Raw genomic sequence first — 15,745 nt, 5'->3', positions numbered from 1 at the left:
AAATAATTAATGTCAAAATGAAAAGAGAAAAATCCAGATTACCATTACACATTGGCACGGTGAACAAATGTGCAGACATCTGTTTCAACTCATTTTTTTTTCTATAGCACACTTTGTGCCTATTGATTCAGCAGCATAGGCCATATTGGGAAGGTGAAGACAACCTGCACCTTACCTGTCTTGTGCAATCTGTGCCTGGATGCGTTCCCGGTGCTTCCGTTCTTCCTCTTTCTCCTGTGCCCGCTGCCGCGCCCATTCCCGGCGCTGCTGATCCTCCCGTGACTGTTGCGCCAACTGCAGCTCCCTTGCCACACGCCTTCGCTCCACCTCACTCTGCCGCACCGCCTGGAGCATCGCGAGAGTCGCCAAACAATGATACGGTGGGACCTGCCATCCAGAACATAACTTAATAGAAAGTCATGGGTGAAGAAAGGGGTAGGCATGACATTATTTGGCAATAAGTGAGTACTAGTAACATACAGTTGACGACCGATAATTTGGACTCCCCGAGGAGTGCAAATAAGTGCGAAAAAAATGGATGTATCCGAAAAAGATTACTTTATTCACATTTTAAGGCCCCTGTGCAAAGAAGTGATCAATTCATTGCTGCACGCACTTCCACTTACGTGCAACCAATTCCACCTGTATTTCTGCCAGTTTTGTGCTGTCTCTGTACACTGATGCAAGGACTGCAAAGGCTCGAGTCAGATCCACATGTGAACGCTCCTGAGGATACGGCACACCATCATCATATGAGTTGGAGTCGCAGTTTGATGCTGGGAGAACTTGCTCAATTGTTTCGTCTTGGTTCAATTCAGCACACGACGAGACCGTGTTGCCGACATCTACAAGGTCTTCAAATGTAACAGTGCCAGGAATGGGCACACCGCAGCTTAGCAGGTCATTCATAATGTCCGCATTTGAGCTCGCTGTGGTAGGTAGCAGTTCAGGCTCTTCAGTTTGCAACTCAAGACTCATTCGGAGTCGAACTGCAAGGGCATCACTGGTGCCATTTGATGCAGACTGTTGATAACTTCACGGGAAAGACTTCTTCGAGCCAGCAGAGCACTATCTGTAATGCATAATTAACAAACAAACAAGCACAGAATGGCGGAACGCTGTCCTAAAGGCAAATTCAACAAACAAGAGCGGGCCATGCAGGGGACATACGCGGTGGTGCCCGCAACGTATGCGATGATCGCAATGCCACCTCACAATTAAGGCAAAGCCTCCAAGGATTGACATTTGCAGATAAATCACTGAGATGCAGTGCTGTGACCAAGGCAAGGCCTCAGGGTTTACCATTTAGCGTGTAATCTCCGAGGACATACATGATGTCTTGTTAAAGTTGCCAGAGGGGATAATGGCGGCAGAGTAGGCAGACGGAGTCTGGATAATCGAATGTAGAGCTGGCGGCTGTCCGAAATATCAATCAGATTGACACATTAAGTCTATGGGGCCATTAGTGGTGCCGCAAAGCTGTTAGAATTACCGAGCATGTCCGGATTATCAATGTCCGATTTATCGGTCAGCGACTGTATACTACTGAAGCAATCTCGACAAAACTGCAGGGCTTGCGATTGTCTAATTTTCTTTAGTGGGCTTTTAATAGCACCTAACCAGATGCGTGCACCTGGCGGTTAGTGGCTATGGTGCAAGTACCAGCCAGTCGCATTTGACATTTTTCAGTGCATTGCTGGCAGCCGCAGGCAGTCCCTAATCTCATATGCCAAGGAGTCGCACAGAGTTGTGCGTCACTTCCTCTGAGCAGTATCTGCAGTGTTTTTTTCAGTTTCAGTATCAGAACCGCCTACATTTGCAAGCCTTTCATGATACATCCACTTGTTTTTGAAACATAACATTCTGCACACAGGCTGTTTTGTATCTACACTACGTGGTAGACTTTCTACATGGCTCAGTATTTTGTTGCAGTGAGCCTTTAAGGGGCCCTGAAACACTTTTTGAACATAGTAAAAAAAAAAAAAAAATTTGCTGATGTCTTGTAGGGGCTACTGTGAAGATGTGGGCCAAATATTACTGCACTACACGCAGCAGGGAATTTACAATCTCATGTCAAAAAAGGCAAAAGATTGCTTGCTCTTGCTTCCACAATGTCATCATGGAGCGTTGTTGCAAGCAGCTGAACCCTGTTGTGTCCTGCAGTCCTTCAGAGTGGGGGATGCCACCCCAGCGACATGCAGTTGTCAAGCTTCATCGTTCATTTCAAGGCAGCTCACTTCCAAGATAGCAATGTCATCTCTCTTGACTGTCACGAAGAGCTCACCAAGGCCGTTATGGTCGGCTGTTCACTCCGCGACAAAACTCCTGTGACGGATAAAGCAATTATGGGAGATGGGCCAACGGCCTCATCAAATGGGATGTTGAACGTCCATGCCGGAGATGAGGTCCGTGCAAGGCTATGATTCCTCACACCTGTCCGCCACAGAAATTGGCACGACCACGTCAGCGTACGATCCCAGTTCCCATGTTTGTGCCCAGTGATAGCCGTGTGTTTTGACAAAACTCGCGTTGGAAGGAAAGGGCAACAAACCTCTTGATTGGTGGGACCTGAAGTCATCCATCTCCTGATGCTGGATTGGCAGAAGCAACTGAACAATGACAACGCAGGGCATAAAAAACGGATCCAGACGGCTGTGAGGGGAAGAGGCGGACGCTCGGAAACAGTGAGACACTCGGGCATAAAAAGACGTACCATAGTGTGCTCCGATAGTTAGAGCCTTATTGTAACACTCAACCACGTACCTTTCTTGAATATAATACTTTTTTTCATTCTCTTAAATGTCGCTTGGAACCCTTTCTCCCGGCACCTGGCGCGGCACCAACCATGGAAACATCGTAGACCACACAGACCCCCCCGACTTCAGAACAACCCACTGCCATTGGTTGATTTTGGGTTCGTGAGATAACTCTCAGTAATACATAAATGCTAATCTTTAGCTGAATAAATCTGTTCGTTTGTTTATTCAACATTCTCAGTTTCTTGCTCCCTAGAAACTAAATGACCAGGAACAAGAAGCACTCACCTCACCTGAAATAAAACATATACACTAGAACCTCATTCATGTCTTGGTAAAAAAAAAGCGAGAAAAAAATACCAACTGGGAATACACACGGTCCGAAGTAACTAAAGAAATCTGACAGACTCAAGTATTGTAGGCATCTACATAATGCGAAGCGTTGTGCAGATAGTAATGCTATGAAGCGCTGACGTACGTTGAGCTGGTGGTGCTCCGGGAACCAGAGATGCGTTTTGTTGTTTTCCCACTGCGCAGTGCTTTAACACTTTCACTATCGCGCCATAGGTCACCGGGACAAGAAGCTCTCGTCCAGCAAGTATGTAGAGCAGCCATGGCCAGTGGAGTCCTGGAATGACGACACCCCCCACTCGACCTCAAGAGCAACCACCTCGATGGTCCGAATAAATGTTTTCTCTCTCTCTCTCTCTCTCTTGAAGACGCCAAAAATTCAATGCGGCGCTTGCAGACAAGCTGTGCCATCTGGTTTGTCTCTATAGAATCAGTGTCTCAAATGGAGGTTTTGTTTTCAGTTTTCAACTTGAGGGGGCGCCGTGAAAAATGAAACTTTGATAGGGCATAGCAGCGGCGGTCGGCGATCATGGCCTCGATTTCAGCGCATGCCCCTGAAAAATGAAAGTCGACACCGCGCACTGCGAATGCTTCTGGTGCCATTTCTTGTGATGAGAGTAGCAGTGATGAGTCAGATAACGATGTAGAAACGTCAGATTTCAGTTCTGAAAGTAACACTTCGTTTCAGAGGCCTGGGACATTAGCCTGTGCTCGCAAGTAAGTTTCGTTTTTCATTCACAGTGCATTTTATGTAGTGTGCACTGTTTGTATATGATGGCAGTGGTTTATTTTTGTGCTTCAAGGTCATCAGAACATATGGAAAAGATTCTTTGCCAAATGCTTCAAGTCGCATCGCATTTCTGCCAAGGCGACAGCCAGGTGCATCACTGAGGACACTCTCGAAGGTTCTCTAGACTGCTGGACTTCATGTTTTTCACGGCAGAAGTGATCAAGACTTTGTGTGACAACACGAATAAGTACACGTGGCTGAAGATTTTGGATACCCAGAGCTACGCTCGGTGTGACAACTCATGGGAGGAAGTCACTCCACTGGAGATGCTCATGTTAATTGGAATTATCATCTACATGGGCAGTACTGCGACTACATCTTTATTGGAATACAGGAAGCATCTGCTCCAGCCTTCTTCCTCGAAATATGCTGCGAAACCAGCTTTTTTTTTTGCTCGCCTTCTTGCACATTGCGAACCTGGATGACTCAGCGGCCACAGCATCTATTGGCAAAACCTGGAAGGTATCATGGCTTTTGAAGCATATCAAGCATCAGTAGATCTTTTCCAGCCAAAGCGCAACCTTGCTGTTGATGAACGAATGGTGAAATCTAAAGTGAGATCAGGAATTCGACAGCACATTCACGACAAAGTGGGGATGCAAACTTTGGGTATTAGCTGACTCTGAAACAGGGTACACCCTTGCATTTTCAGTCCACAAAGGTAAATGAGAGGTGCCAGGACCACATGGTCTAGCTTTTGATGTTGCCAGTAAGCTCTGCTTGGAACACCTTGATCAGGGGTACAGAATCTATATGGACAACTTCTATACGTCCACGAAACTTTTTGAGCACCTCCTGGAGCACAATACGCTTGCCTGTGGGACCACTCGAAAAGATAGCCGCTGCTTTCCATCTGAGCTAAAGGACACCACATGGGAGAGGGGAGCAGAGGGCGGAGATGTCCGGTGGCTTCGGGATGGCAACATCTTGTACATGCAGTGGAAGGATAGGCGTGCTGTGAACCTAATGAGTACCATGCACGCAGTGAACCAGCACATTCCAGCCAAACGAAAGCAGAAAACAGCAGGCACATGGACTGTGACGACCATCAAGAAGCCGCTCCTGGTCCACAAATATAATGCAGGCATGTTGGGTGCAGACAGGCCGACCACATAATTGGGACCTACAACGTTCTGAGGAAATGTGTGCGTTGGTGGAAGACTCTCTTTTTTCACTGCGTGGACACTGCCTGCGCCCACAGCTTTATCCTTTATGAAGCGCATTTAAGTGTGCATCCAGATGTCCCAGAGCTTGTCCAAAATGCTAAATTTGACCAGCTTGCTTTCCGAGAACAGCTCATCCAGCAGATCTTTGAATATGATGACGTAAAGAAAGGCCACGCCCATAATCCTCCCATAGAACAAATTCGCCACCAACCGAAAAAAAAAAATGGAAAGAAGAAGGAATCGCAAACCCTGCTACCAAAGAATGAAATCTGAAATCAGAACTAACGTTATGTGCAGCACCTGCAACGTCTACCTGTGTTTCACATCCTCACATGACTGACTTGGAAGTGGCACAGGAGTCATAACCCCTGACTTGAGCAACAATGGAAAGTGCAGTGATTTTCCTACAAAGCTGAAACTTGTACAAGTGATGGCTGAAAACATGTATGCCAGCTTGTGTATTCCAATTTTTCTGTAATCAAGTACTGGCTTAGTGCAGCCGCTGATTTTTGTTTTGTTTGTATTCATTTTTCATCTCACTAGTGTGTTAAAAAAATTAATTTTCGAAAACTTCAGCACGCACAACTCTGCTGTCTGTTTCATTCAAAAGTGCAACTAATAAGCTACAATTTCATGCATTACAATATGCGATGTGTTTGGCACTTGTAAAAAAAAAATTTCTTTCAATACACTCAAATTCGGCCATTTTTCCACGGTGGCGAAAGAGTTAAGAGGGCTACAGGAATACAAAATAAAATAATACTGGCGGGCTACGTCAGATGCCGCCAAAGAGAAATGTGACGCCCAGGCGGCCCATTTGGATAATTGCCTACTAAAAGCGTGCAGTATTCTACCAATGGCACTACGTACCGTGCACCACGCACTATAAAACAGATAGGTGAAGATGCTTATAGCAATAGGTTTGGCGGTGATAGCTGTGAATGTGGCGTGCGGTGACCTGGCCTGAGATTTGCCAGTACCAAAATGAGAAACTGTGCACGTCATTTTCATGTGAGACGGGCGGCTATATACCGTTCTCGATCGCGCGTGCCTCGCGCCTTTTCTTGTTCACATGCGATCTAGCGGCTATAAAATGTGCACAATCACAGTCTGCAGCACAGGGAACGGTGTTGCGTTTCAGTTATTGGCTATTAAAAGTGTGCATTATGCTTCAAACAGCACCACTTGCTGTGAAACAGAGGGGCGAAGATGCTTTTCACATTATCGCAACAGGATTGACGGTGATAGCTGTGAATGCCACGTGCAACAACCTCGGTAAGGATTTTCTGGTACCGAAAGGAGAAACTGAGGGCACGCCGGCATTTTCACGTGAGACAGGCTTGCCAGTATTGAGGTGAAGCTGCTGCAGCAGCCAGCTACAGTCGAACCCGGCTATATCGAACTCGCGAAAAAACGCCTGTCAGTTCGATATAAAGCATAATTCGATATAAGCCTGCTAAATAATTGGATGTCATAAAAGCACATACCATTTATAAAATCACTTTATTGATTAAACTAGCTTAGTTTCGCATGAAATAGTCCTGCATTTTCTGCTTTGGCAATTTCACTGCCTGCGATGCACGCACTTTTCCACATATGGGGATCAAAGCTAACTTTTAACGCGATAGCGTTAAGGAGCTCGTGTCGCAGAAAAGCCGGTGTCGTCGGCGTCGGTGTCGGCGTCCGCGGCGTTGGCCGTGAGCGATAAATCACGGCAGGCACTTCATAAATAAAAAGCAACTTCCAAGATGGGCTGGGTGGGAATCGAACCAGGGTCTCCGGAGTGTGAGACGGAGACGCTACCACTCAGCCACGAGTTCGGCGCTTGAAAGCGGTACAAACGCGCTTCTAGTGAACGCGGTGTTGCCTTAAAAACGTGCCGTACAAAGTTATACTGCGGTGCATATCGGTAATTATGAGCATGTCACTTACAGAAGTCGCATTTACACGAGTAGCGAAGTAAGTTTCCGCTACATTTCTTCTGCGCTTACCGCACACGCAGAGCCATCTTGCGGCAAACACAGAAGACCCCCTCCTCTCAATGTACGGCGCTGCCCCGACAGGTGGCGCGCCATGCGCGCATAGGGGCTGTGCGCGGACCGGTGCCAGGCGCGTCGCGGCTCCGACTCCGACTCCCTCTCCCCTGACGACGCTTCGCCGTGCTCCCACGCGGGTTGCAGAATCAAGCGCCGTTCCTTTCTTTAGATCACTATCTATCTATCTCTCTGCCCGTGCCGATCACGACGTTTGGCTGGCGTAGATCGTTTCCCCCTCCGAGACACCGAGTTCTTTGGTTCGTTCCGTTTGCTCAGGCGCACGTTTCGTTGCCGCGCCGAACGCTGCGTTGCTCAACGCTCTCCGTGTGATAGGTGGCCGCAAAGTCCGATGCGGGGCGCCTCGTAAGTGATCCCTGCGCCGTAGCGCATTGTCTTACACCCCTTGGCGGGTCGATGGGAACGCTGTCGCGTTCCACTCTTGAAGGCGAAGCTTAAGCGTCCTCCAATTTTTTTATTTACCCGCCGATTTTGATGAAATTCTGCACAGATGTTAATAATATCACATAAACAAAACTGTGAAAATATGGTGAAACTATGGCTGCAATATCTGAAGTACTTTTTTGTTTACAAAATTGTTCTGCTTTCATTTTTGCAAAATGCCTGCACAACTGTATATTGATGCTAGGAGTTCAAACAAACATTGATAGCACTCCTATATGTATCTTCCACACAGTGACATTCCTGTAATTTTTTTAGCCTAACAGAATTTTTTTATATTTTCATTCTTTGGCAGCTACTTCAGTTGCATGAAAATCTAGACTGTGAAAACAAAAGATAACAAATTATTGAAGCAACTATTTTGAACACAAAACATGTCACTGTGTGCAGTGGTGCACAATGAGTGTAACAAAACAAACGGTGTAAAAATATTCATAATGGTGGCTGAGATATTGGCTTTGCAAGTTGACCTTGGTGGTAGAAAAAAGTTTTGAGAAAAAGGTGTTCGAAGTTTTGGGTCATTTTTATTCGACTAGAAACCATCGGCCTTGTAGGTACAGGTGTCAGGTTGATCTCTTGGCTTCTTGGATCTTTTATGCTTGCTTTCATGTGCTTTTTGTGCCCTCTTCTTGCGCAAGGCATCTTTCTCAGCCGCTCGACTCGCTTGAGTCCGTCGCCACCGAGCATGCTCCTCCAGCCGTAAACCCTATCTTCCGTTCGGTTGCCGGCACAGAACCAAGTGACGTGCGGACAGTAGCGGCGGTCATATTCAACACCTCTGACAAGATGACTTGTGACTCAAGAAGTGACTGCATGGTGCGACCGTTGCTGATGCACGGTTCGTCTTCACGGCCGGCAGACGCACGCGCTTGGACCGCACTTTCGTCGTTTATCTCGGTGACGGCGGTGACACAATCTGGGTACGTCACGGAGCATTTACAGGGCGTTGCAGGCCCGGAAGCATCGGAAAAGGCCGTTATTAGTTCGGTATAATCACCACTGGAACTCAAGGCTGTAACAGCCTGCGAATTGCCCGGCAATGCGTCGACAGTCTAAGCTTGCGCGCGGACGCATCTCTGCTAGGACTACTTATCCTTCGGATGTTCGGCGAATTGCGCTTGCGGCTGCCGAAGCGGTGCTTGGTCGCGTATTTCGTCGTCCACATCCGCCCAGTCATGCTCGAAACCACAAAATGAAAATAGAAAACTCAAATCCGAATAAAGCTATGAAGCGGCGGCATACCTCTAATATCTAACACGTATACAAAGGGGCAGCAGCCAGCGCGCGAAGAAACGGGAGAAGCAGACGCCGCAGCAGCTCGCCTCCAGAACCGGCCAATGGGGCGGCTCATAGAACGCATGTGACGGAGCAAGCCAATCGGCGGCCGCGACAAGCAGCTCCGCGACCTTCAGACTTTTTGTTTTTTATGCTTGCTCTTCTCTCTATCAGGAAATGAAAGAGAGGCGTCAAAAGGCGAAGAGGCGCGCTTTTCAACGGTACCAGCATGGCCGCGCCGCGTACTGCCGTTCCGGAGCTAGGGACGCTTGAAAACAGCGACTTTTCCACTGATTTTCACGAAATTTTCGCTGTATTGCCTTATGTATATAATTATTTATGGTACTTAGCAGTCGTTTTCAGCGGAAATACTTGGAAAACTTATAGAAAAGGGGTCAAAGATTCAATATCTGCAACTTTCTAAAAAGTGATTTTTGGGTCGTTTTTCAAGAGTTGATCCCCGTGTCCCCCCTTAAGGAGTCGGAGCAGCTGAGGCTGCAACTTTCCGCATTCGCGCAGAAGCACCGGACTAGTGCGAGCGCACCAATCACTTAGGAGGATGTGGGCCAAGGACCGGCGTGTCTTCAAGACCCCTTCGGTGTCTTGAAATCACGTCACGTTCAGCCAATCGGCAAACCCGCTCAGGTGGCATCATTTTTGGCCAATTGGCGAGCCCGCTCAGGTGGCTTCATTTTTGGCCAATAGTAGGTGCCCGTGCGAATGTAAGTCACACCCGGCGCAGAGGGTCGCTCCTTGGGCTCCAATTGTCCGAGCGATTAGTTGTCTGCGGTATTGCCTTCTTGGTCTGCAACTGCCGTCACAAAGGCGGACGGGGGGGATTGCTCCCAGGGCTTCACGGTGCATTACGGGTGTTGTTGCCTCGCGGCTTGCAAGCGCCGTCACAATAGGCGGATGGGGAAGACGGGCTGTCTTCGAGCTACCTTTCAGAGCTGCAAAGCAGCTTGGCTCGGGACCCATGTTACCTGGTACCGTGCCAGGCTCCTGCTACACTTTCGGGCAGAGTCAAGCAGTGGGACAATAGCTCCACTTGCGGCGCACGAGGTGGGGGACGCCAACTTGATTGGACGTGTCGTGCCTCGGGAACGTGGTAGATGTGCTTCTGCGCTCCTTAATTAGGTGTGACGCGATTCGATGTGGTCTGGTGAACTCGAAGGAGGCTCAGGAAGAGGTCCCGTATCTAACACCGCGTAGACCAGCAATGACTTGAGGGTCATGCCGGTAGCTGTCGATGGTCACAACGGAAGGCGAAGGCTGCAGTGGAGCAGTGGCATACGGATTTGCCTGGATTCGCTGAAGCGAGCATGGCTGGTGGTGTTATGCGGCGACCCAAGCGGAGCTCCAGTGAGAACATGAGAGATGTCTTGGGGAACGAAAAGCACCTCCACCAGTCGTAAGGAACCGCTTTATTCCAGCCGAGTTTATGCTGCTACCACGAGGATCAAGCTGTGCAGCTGTTGATATGTACAGATCAAGATGTAGAATGGATGATGATATGTGGAGATGATGAAGTTCACAGTCAGGCAAGTGTTGTGCTCACAATATATATATTGTAAGCACTATTAACGTACTTTGTCGTTTTCATTTGTACATAGCCATCATCACCTTCCCTGCTCTTCTACTTCTTCGCGCGTGGGTTGGGAACGTTGCCTTCTTTGGAACAAACAGCGCTTGACAACTTGATCGGTCTCGGTATTATACAGTGGTGGAGGTACGTCAAGACCCCCACGTCCTCTCGCATTCCCGTCCTCGCTGGAGCTCCGTTCCGGTCGCCGCCTGCGCCCAGCCAGCCCTACAACAATGGACACTTCCAACCCCGGCCCTTCCGGCACCTCTAACCCTACCACACAGACGACCCCGCCTGCGGCGTCCTCTTGGACTGTAACGAGCCCTCAGCGCGATCCCCCTGTCTTTGCGGGACTCCGCGGTGATGACGTCGACGACTGGATCGACCACTACGACCGCATGAGTTCGTGCAATAAGTGGAACGACACCCAAAAATTGAGGCACGTCGCCTTCTACTTGACCGGTGTTGCAAAGACGTGGTATTTCAACCACGAATCCGACATCGCGGATTGGCCCACGTTTACCTCCAAGCTGCGGCAAATCTTCGCTTCCTCGTCTGGCCGTGCAGAAGTCGCCAAACAGAAGCTGGGAACGCGCCACCAACTTCCACAAGTCTTACACATCATACATAGAGGATGTCTTGGCTCTGTGCCGCCGTGCGAATCCTAGCATGACGGAAGCCGAATGCGTTCGCCACATCTTAAAAGGAATTGGGTCTGTCGCGTTCAACGCCTTAATCGTGCAAAATCCGGCTTCTGTCCAAGACATCACTTCAACGTGTCAACGCCTAGACAAGCTGCAGTCTATTCATCTTCTACATGACAGCAGTGATCCTAAGGTTCCTCATTCTCCAGATCTATGTGCTCTTATCCGCACCATCATCCGCGAAGAGCTTCAACTACAAGGCCTAAGGCGTCCACTTGCTGCCTGCGCCCCAACCCCCACCTTCGACTTGCGCGAGGTCGTAAAGCAAGAGTTGACAGCGATGACTACACCCACGACGCATCTTGCTCTGGTAGCGCGCCCCACAGCTACCTACGCGGATGTTGCTTCGCTACCCACCCCTACCGTGACCTCCGTGCCTACTGACGTTTCCTATGACCATTTGGCTTCGATGGGAACCAGAGCACTTGCTGCACCATCGTACCCTCAGTGGCGTCCACCTCGTCCGGTTTGTTTTTACTGTGGTATACGCGGCCATATATCTCGCTTCTGCCGCCGTCGCCAGCAGGATGAAAGACAAGGCGATGCTCAGCATGAGAGAGACCGCACTCGTCGATTAGACGCCTACTATCCCGGATCGTACTCGTTCCCTCAACAGCATTCTCCGTCTCCTCCAGCTGCTCCCAGTCTCCGTCATAGTTCCCGTCCGGCCAGACGTCGTCCTCCGTCGCCTTACCGGCGCTCTACATCACCACTTCGCCCCACTTCCCATCTTGTCGACCAGCACTCGGAAAACTAACTGTTGCAGTTTTTGGAGGGGAAACTGCTTCTGATCTGTCTTCACAAATTCCTCCTGTTCGCCCGGCCCAACATGCTTTCTGTAACTGTCGAAGGTGTTCCCGCGTCAGCTCTCATCGATACCGGTGCCGCTGTTTCTGTTCTACGTAGTGATCTGTGTTCCCGGCTCCGGAAAGTAAAAATGCCTTATCTTGGACCTATTTTGTGTGGTGCTAATAATGCATTCATTTACCCCGACGGACAGTGTACTGCTCGTGTTATCATTGACGGCATATGCCACCACATTGAGTTTATCATCCTTCTAACGTGTATCCATGAACTTATACTGGGTTGGGACTTCCTACATTCTGCTTCAGCCGTCATTTCATGTAGAGAGGAAGTTGTCCATATCACGGATACAGCGCTTGCACCTGTTACGGACTCTTCACTTTCATGTGCGAACTTGGCCATCGCTGCAGACTACGTCCTGCATCCTGGTCACGAAGACGTTGTAGCCATAACATCCAGTCAGATCGCCGACGGAGACGCCCTAGTCGCCCCTTCTTCCCGCTGTACTTCTAGCAGAATTCTCATTCCCACCTGTCTCATCCGGTTGTCACGTGGCTGCGTCCTTCTGTCTGCTTGCAACACGACCCCAAATCCTGTGATGCTGCCCAAAGGGATGACTGTGGCAACCCTCGTTGACACTCAACCTATCTCTATAGTCACGCTTTGCCCTTCTTCATCGCCAGCACCAACCTCAGGTTTGGATGATTCTTTCCCTCCTCCAGCCGTTCTTGGCTCTGACCTAACAGCCGCGCAATCCGAAGCCTTATTGGTGGTCTTGGCAAAGCACAAAGCCTGTTTCAATAGCTGTTCCCCTGTGTTGAGCCAAACTCCTGCGGCTACACACCGCATCGAAACTGATGGTTCCACTATAATACGACGACGCCCCTATCGTGTATCACCGTCCGAATGGAAGGTCATTGAACAACAGGTTGCTGACATGCTTGCGCGGAAGATAATACGACCTTCATCTAGCCCATGGGCTTCTCCCGTGGTCCTGGTAAAGAAAAAAGATGGCTCCGTTCGCTTTTGCGTCGATTATCAAGCGCTCAATAAGATCACACGCAAGGACGTGTATCCAATACCTCGAATTGACGACGCTTTGGACACACTACAAGGGGCGGAGTATTACTCCAGCCTTGATCTTCGATCAGGATATTGGCAAATTCCGATGAACGAGACTGACAAAGAAAAGACCGCATTCGCTACACCAGACGGACTTTATGAATTTAACGTGACGCCTTTTGGGCCTTTGTAACGCTCCTGCCACATTTGAACGCATGATAGACAACGTACTTCGTGGTCTAAAATGGAAGACCTGCCTCTGTTACCTGGACGATATTGTCATCTTTTCGTCTGACTTCAACCAACATCTTCATCGATTAGACGAAGTTCTCAAGTGCCTTGCAGATGCTGGTCTCCAGATCAATACAAAAAAATTCAAATTTGCAAGCAAGTCTATAAAGTATTGGGTCACGTCGTCTCAAAAGATGGCATCCAGCCAGACCCCGAAAAGATTAGTGCCGTTCTCCAGTTCCCTCGCCCCCAGCAACAGAAAGATCTCCGTAGTTTCCTTGGCTTGGCGTCGTATTTTCGTCGATTTATACGCAACTTCGCAGCAATAGCAGCTCCTCTACACAAGCTACTGGTTACTGGTGCCTCTTTCACATGGACTAGCGACTGCGAGTCGGCTTTTCAAGATCTTAAGCGGCATCTTACTTCCGGACCAGTGCTTCGCCACTTCGATAATCGAGCCCCCACCATACTCCATACTGACGCAAGCGCACAAGGTATTGGCGCAGTACTTTTGCAACGTAATGCAGCCGCTAAAGAGCAAGTCATAGCATATGCCAGCTGAACACATCCTCCAGCTGAGCGGAACTACACCATTACAGAGCAAGAGTGTCTGGCTATCGTTTGGTCGATTCAGAAATTTCGTCCATACCTTTACGGCCGCCACTTTACCATCGTCACCGATCACCATGCTCTGTGTTGGCTGTCATCAATGAAAAACATGTCAGGACGCTTAGGACGCTGGATACTCCACTTGCAGGATTATGACTTTACTATAACATACAAGTCTGGAAAAAGTCATCATGATGCAGACGCATTGTCTCGCTGCCCACTCTCACTCTCTCCCGGTAACGCGCCGTCATCTGCCCCACCAAGTCGTTCCTATGCTACGCCTGCCTCACGCCAGCTCTCGATAACGCTCCTGGACCAAGTTACGCCTTCATCACACTCTGATTTTGCCTCGCCACAGCGGGCCGACTCCTACTGTCGAGCTCTCATGGATCGCCTTAGTGGGTTCGCCGAACCACCCAACAGCCGCTTGTGACGCCAACTTCGACAATTCCGCCTTCAAGGTGGCGTGCTTCACCGCTACGTTTACCACCCAACAGGTCACCGATGGATCCCAGTTCTACCTCACTGCCTTTGCCTGCGGGTATTAGAGGCACTTCATGATGACGTATCGGCTGGCCACTTAGGCTTCCACAAGACTTACAACCGCATAAAGACCCGCTGCTTCTCGCCTGGCCTATCCACAACGGTGGCCAAATACATTGCCTCTTGTGCGTCATGTCAGCACCACAAACGCTCGACATCCCCTCCTGCCGGTTTACTACAACCTCTCCCTTGCCCGGACGCACCTTTTGAATTTGTTGGTATTGATTTATATGGTCCCTTGCCGTTGACACCCTCCGGTCACCGTTGGATTGTCACTTCGGTCGACCATTTAACAAGATATGCCAAGACTGCCCCTCTGCGATCCGGTACCGCTTCTGAGGTCGCAGACTTTTTCTTGCGCTCCATCGTCTTGTGCCACGGGGCTCCTCGCGTTCTTCTCAGTGACCGTGGCAAGGCATTCATTTCACAAGTTCTTGAGGAAGTTCTTCGGGCCACTAATCCCGTCCACAAATCTACTTCTACCTATCATCCGCAAACCAATGGCCTTTCTGAGCACTTCCACCGTACGCTGTCTGACATGATTTCCATGTACATCCGTCCTGACCACACTGACTGGGATAAAATTCTTCCTTTTGTGACATTCGCATATAATACTGCTATTCAACGGACTACCGGCTACAGCCCTTTCTTCCTTGTATATGGCCGATCTCCTTCCACCATATTCGACAGAGAACTCTTTTTTGCACCCTCTTCGCCTAATGCGTTGCTTCCAGAAGATTTTGCTGCCCGAGTTGCACATTGCCGTCGAATCGCCCAGCAAAGCACAGCAGCTACCCAAGCTGAGCGCAAGCGTCACTGCGACAACAAACGCCGTGACCTACGTTTTCACCCTGGAGACCAAGTCCTGCTTTGGACTCCAGTCCGCACTCCAGGCCTCTGTGAGAAGTTCCTTCCACGCTACATTGGCCCATACACCGTTGTGCAGCAAACATCTGCAGTGAACTATCTCGTCCACCCAGTACACTCCGTCACTGACCGGCGCCGCCGGAATGCCGAAATTGTTCACGTCTCGCCGATGAAGCCCTTCACTCCCCGTTTAGATAATCTCTAATCTGCGGCCAGGCTGGCCGCTTCCATGACGGGGGGAAGTTAGTGTAAGCACTATTAACGTACTTCGTCGTTTTCATTTGTACATAGCCATCATCATCTTCCCTATTCTTCTTCTTCGCGCATGAGCTGGGGCGTTGCCTTTTTTTGGAATAAACAGCGCTGGACAACTTGATCGGTCTCGATATTATAATATATATATATATAAAGACGGAACATTAATTTCATCTTTGCACTGTCAGTATACACGACAATAGTGACTGCTGAAAGTGGTGTGTCCGAGATATCAGCAACGTGATGCGACAA

At 49.3% G+C, this 15,745-nt stretch overlaps 1 protein-coding gene across 1 annotated transcript in view; it reads right to left on the bottom strand.

Moving 5' to 3' along the window:
• LOC142582207 (UBX domain-containing protein 4-like) overlaps positions 1–15,745 on the bottom strand; it is a 66,678-nt gene that overhangs the window by 30,672 nt on the left and 20,261 nt on the right. Inside the window, exon 7 of the mRNA XM_075691626.1 lies at positions 176–345. Within this exon, the coding sequence (XP_075547741.1) occupies positions 176–345 (170 nt within the window). The remainder of the gene's footprint in view (positions 1–175; positions 346–15,745) is intronic.

Source organism: Dermacentor variabilis, chromosome 5 (assembly GCF_050947875.1).
Source record: "Dermacentor variabilis isolate Ectoservices chromosome 5, ASM5094787v1, whole genome shotgun sequence".
NCBI lineage: Eukaryota > Metazoa > Arthropoda > Arachnida > Ixodida > Ixodidae > Dermacentor > Dermacentor variabilis.
Note: the sequence above shows the minus strand (reverse complement) of the source record. Positions and strands in the feature narration are given on the sequence as shown.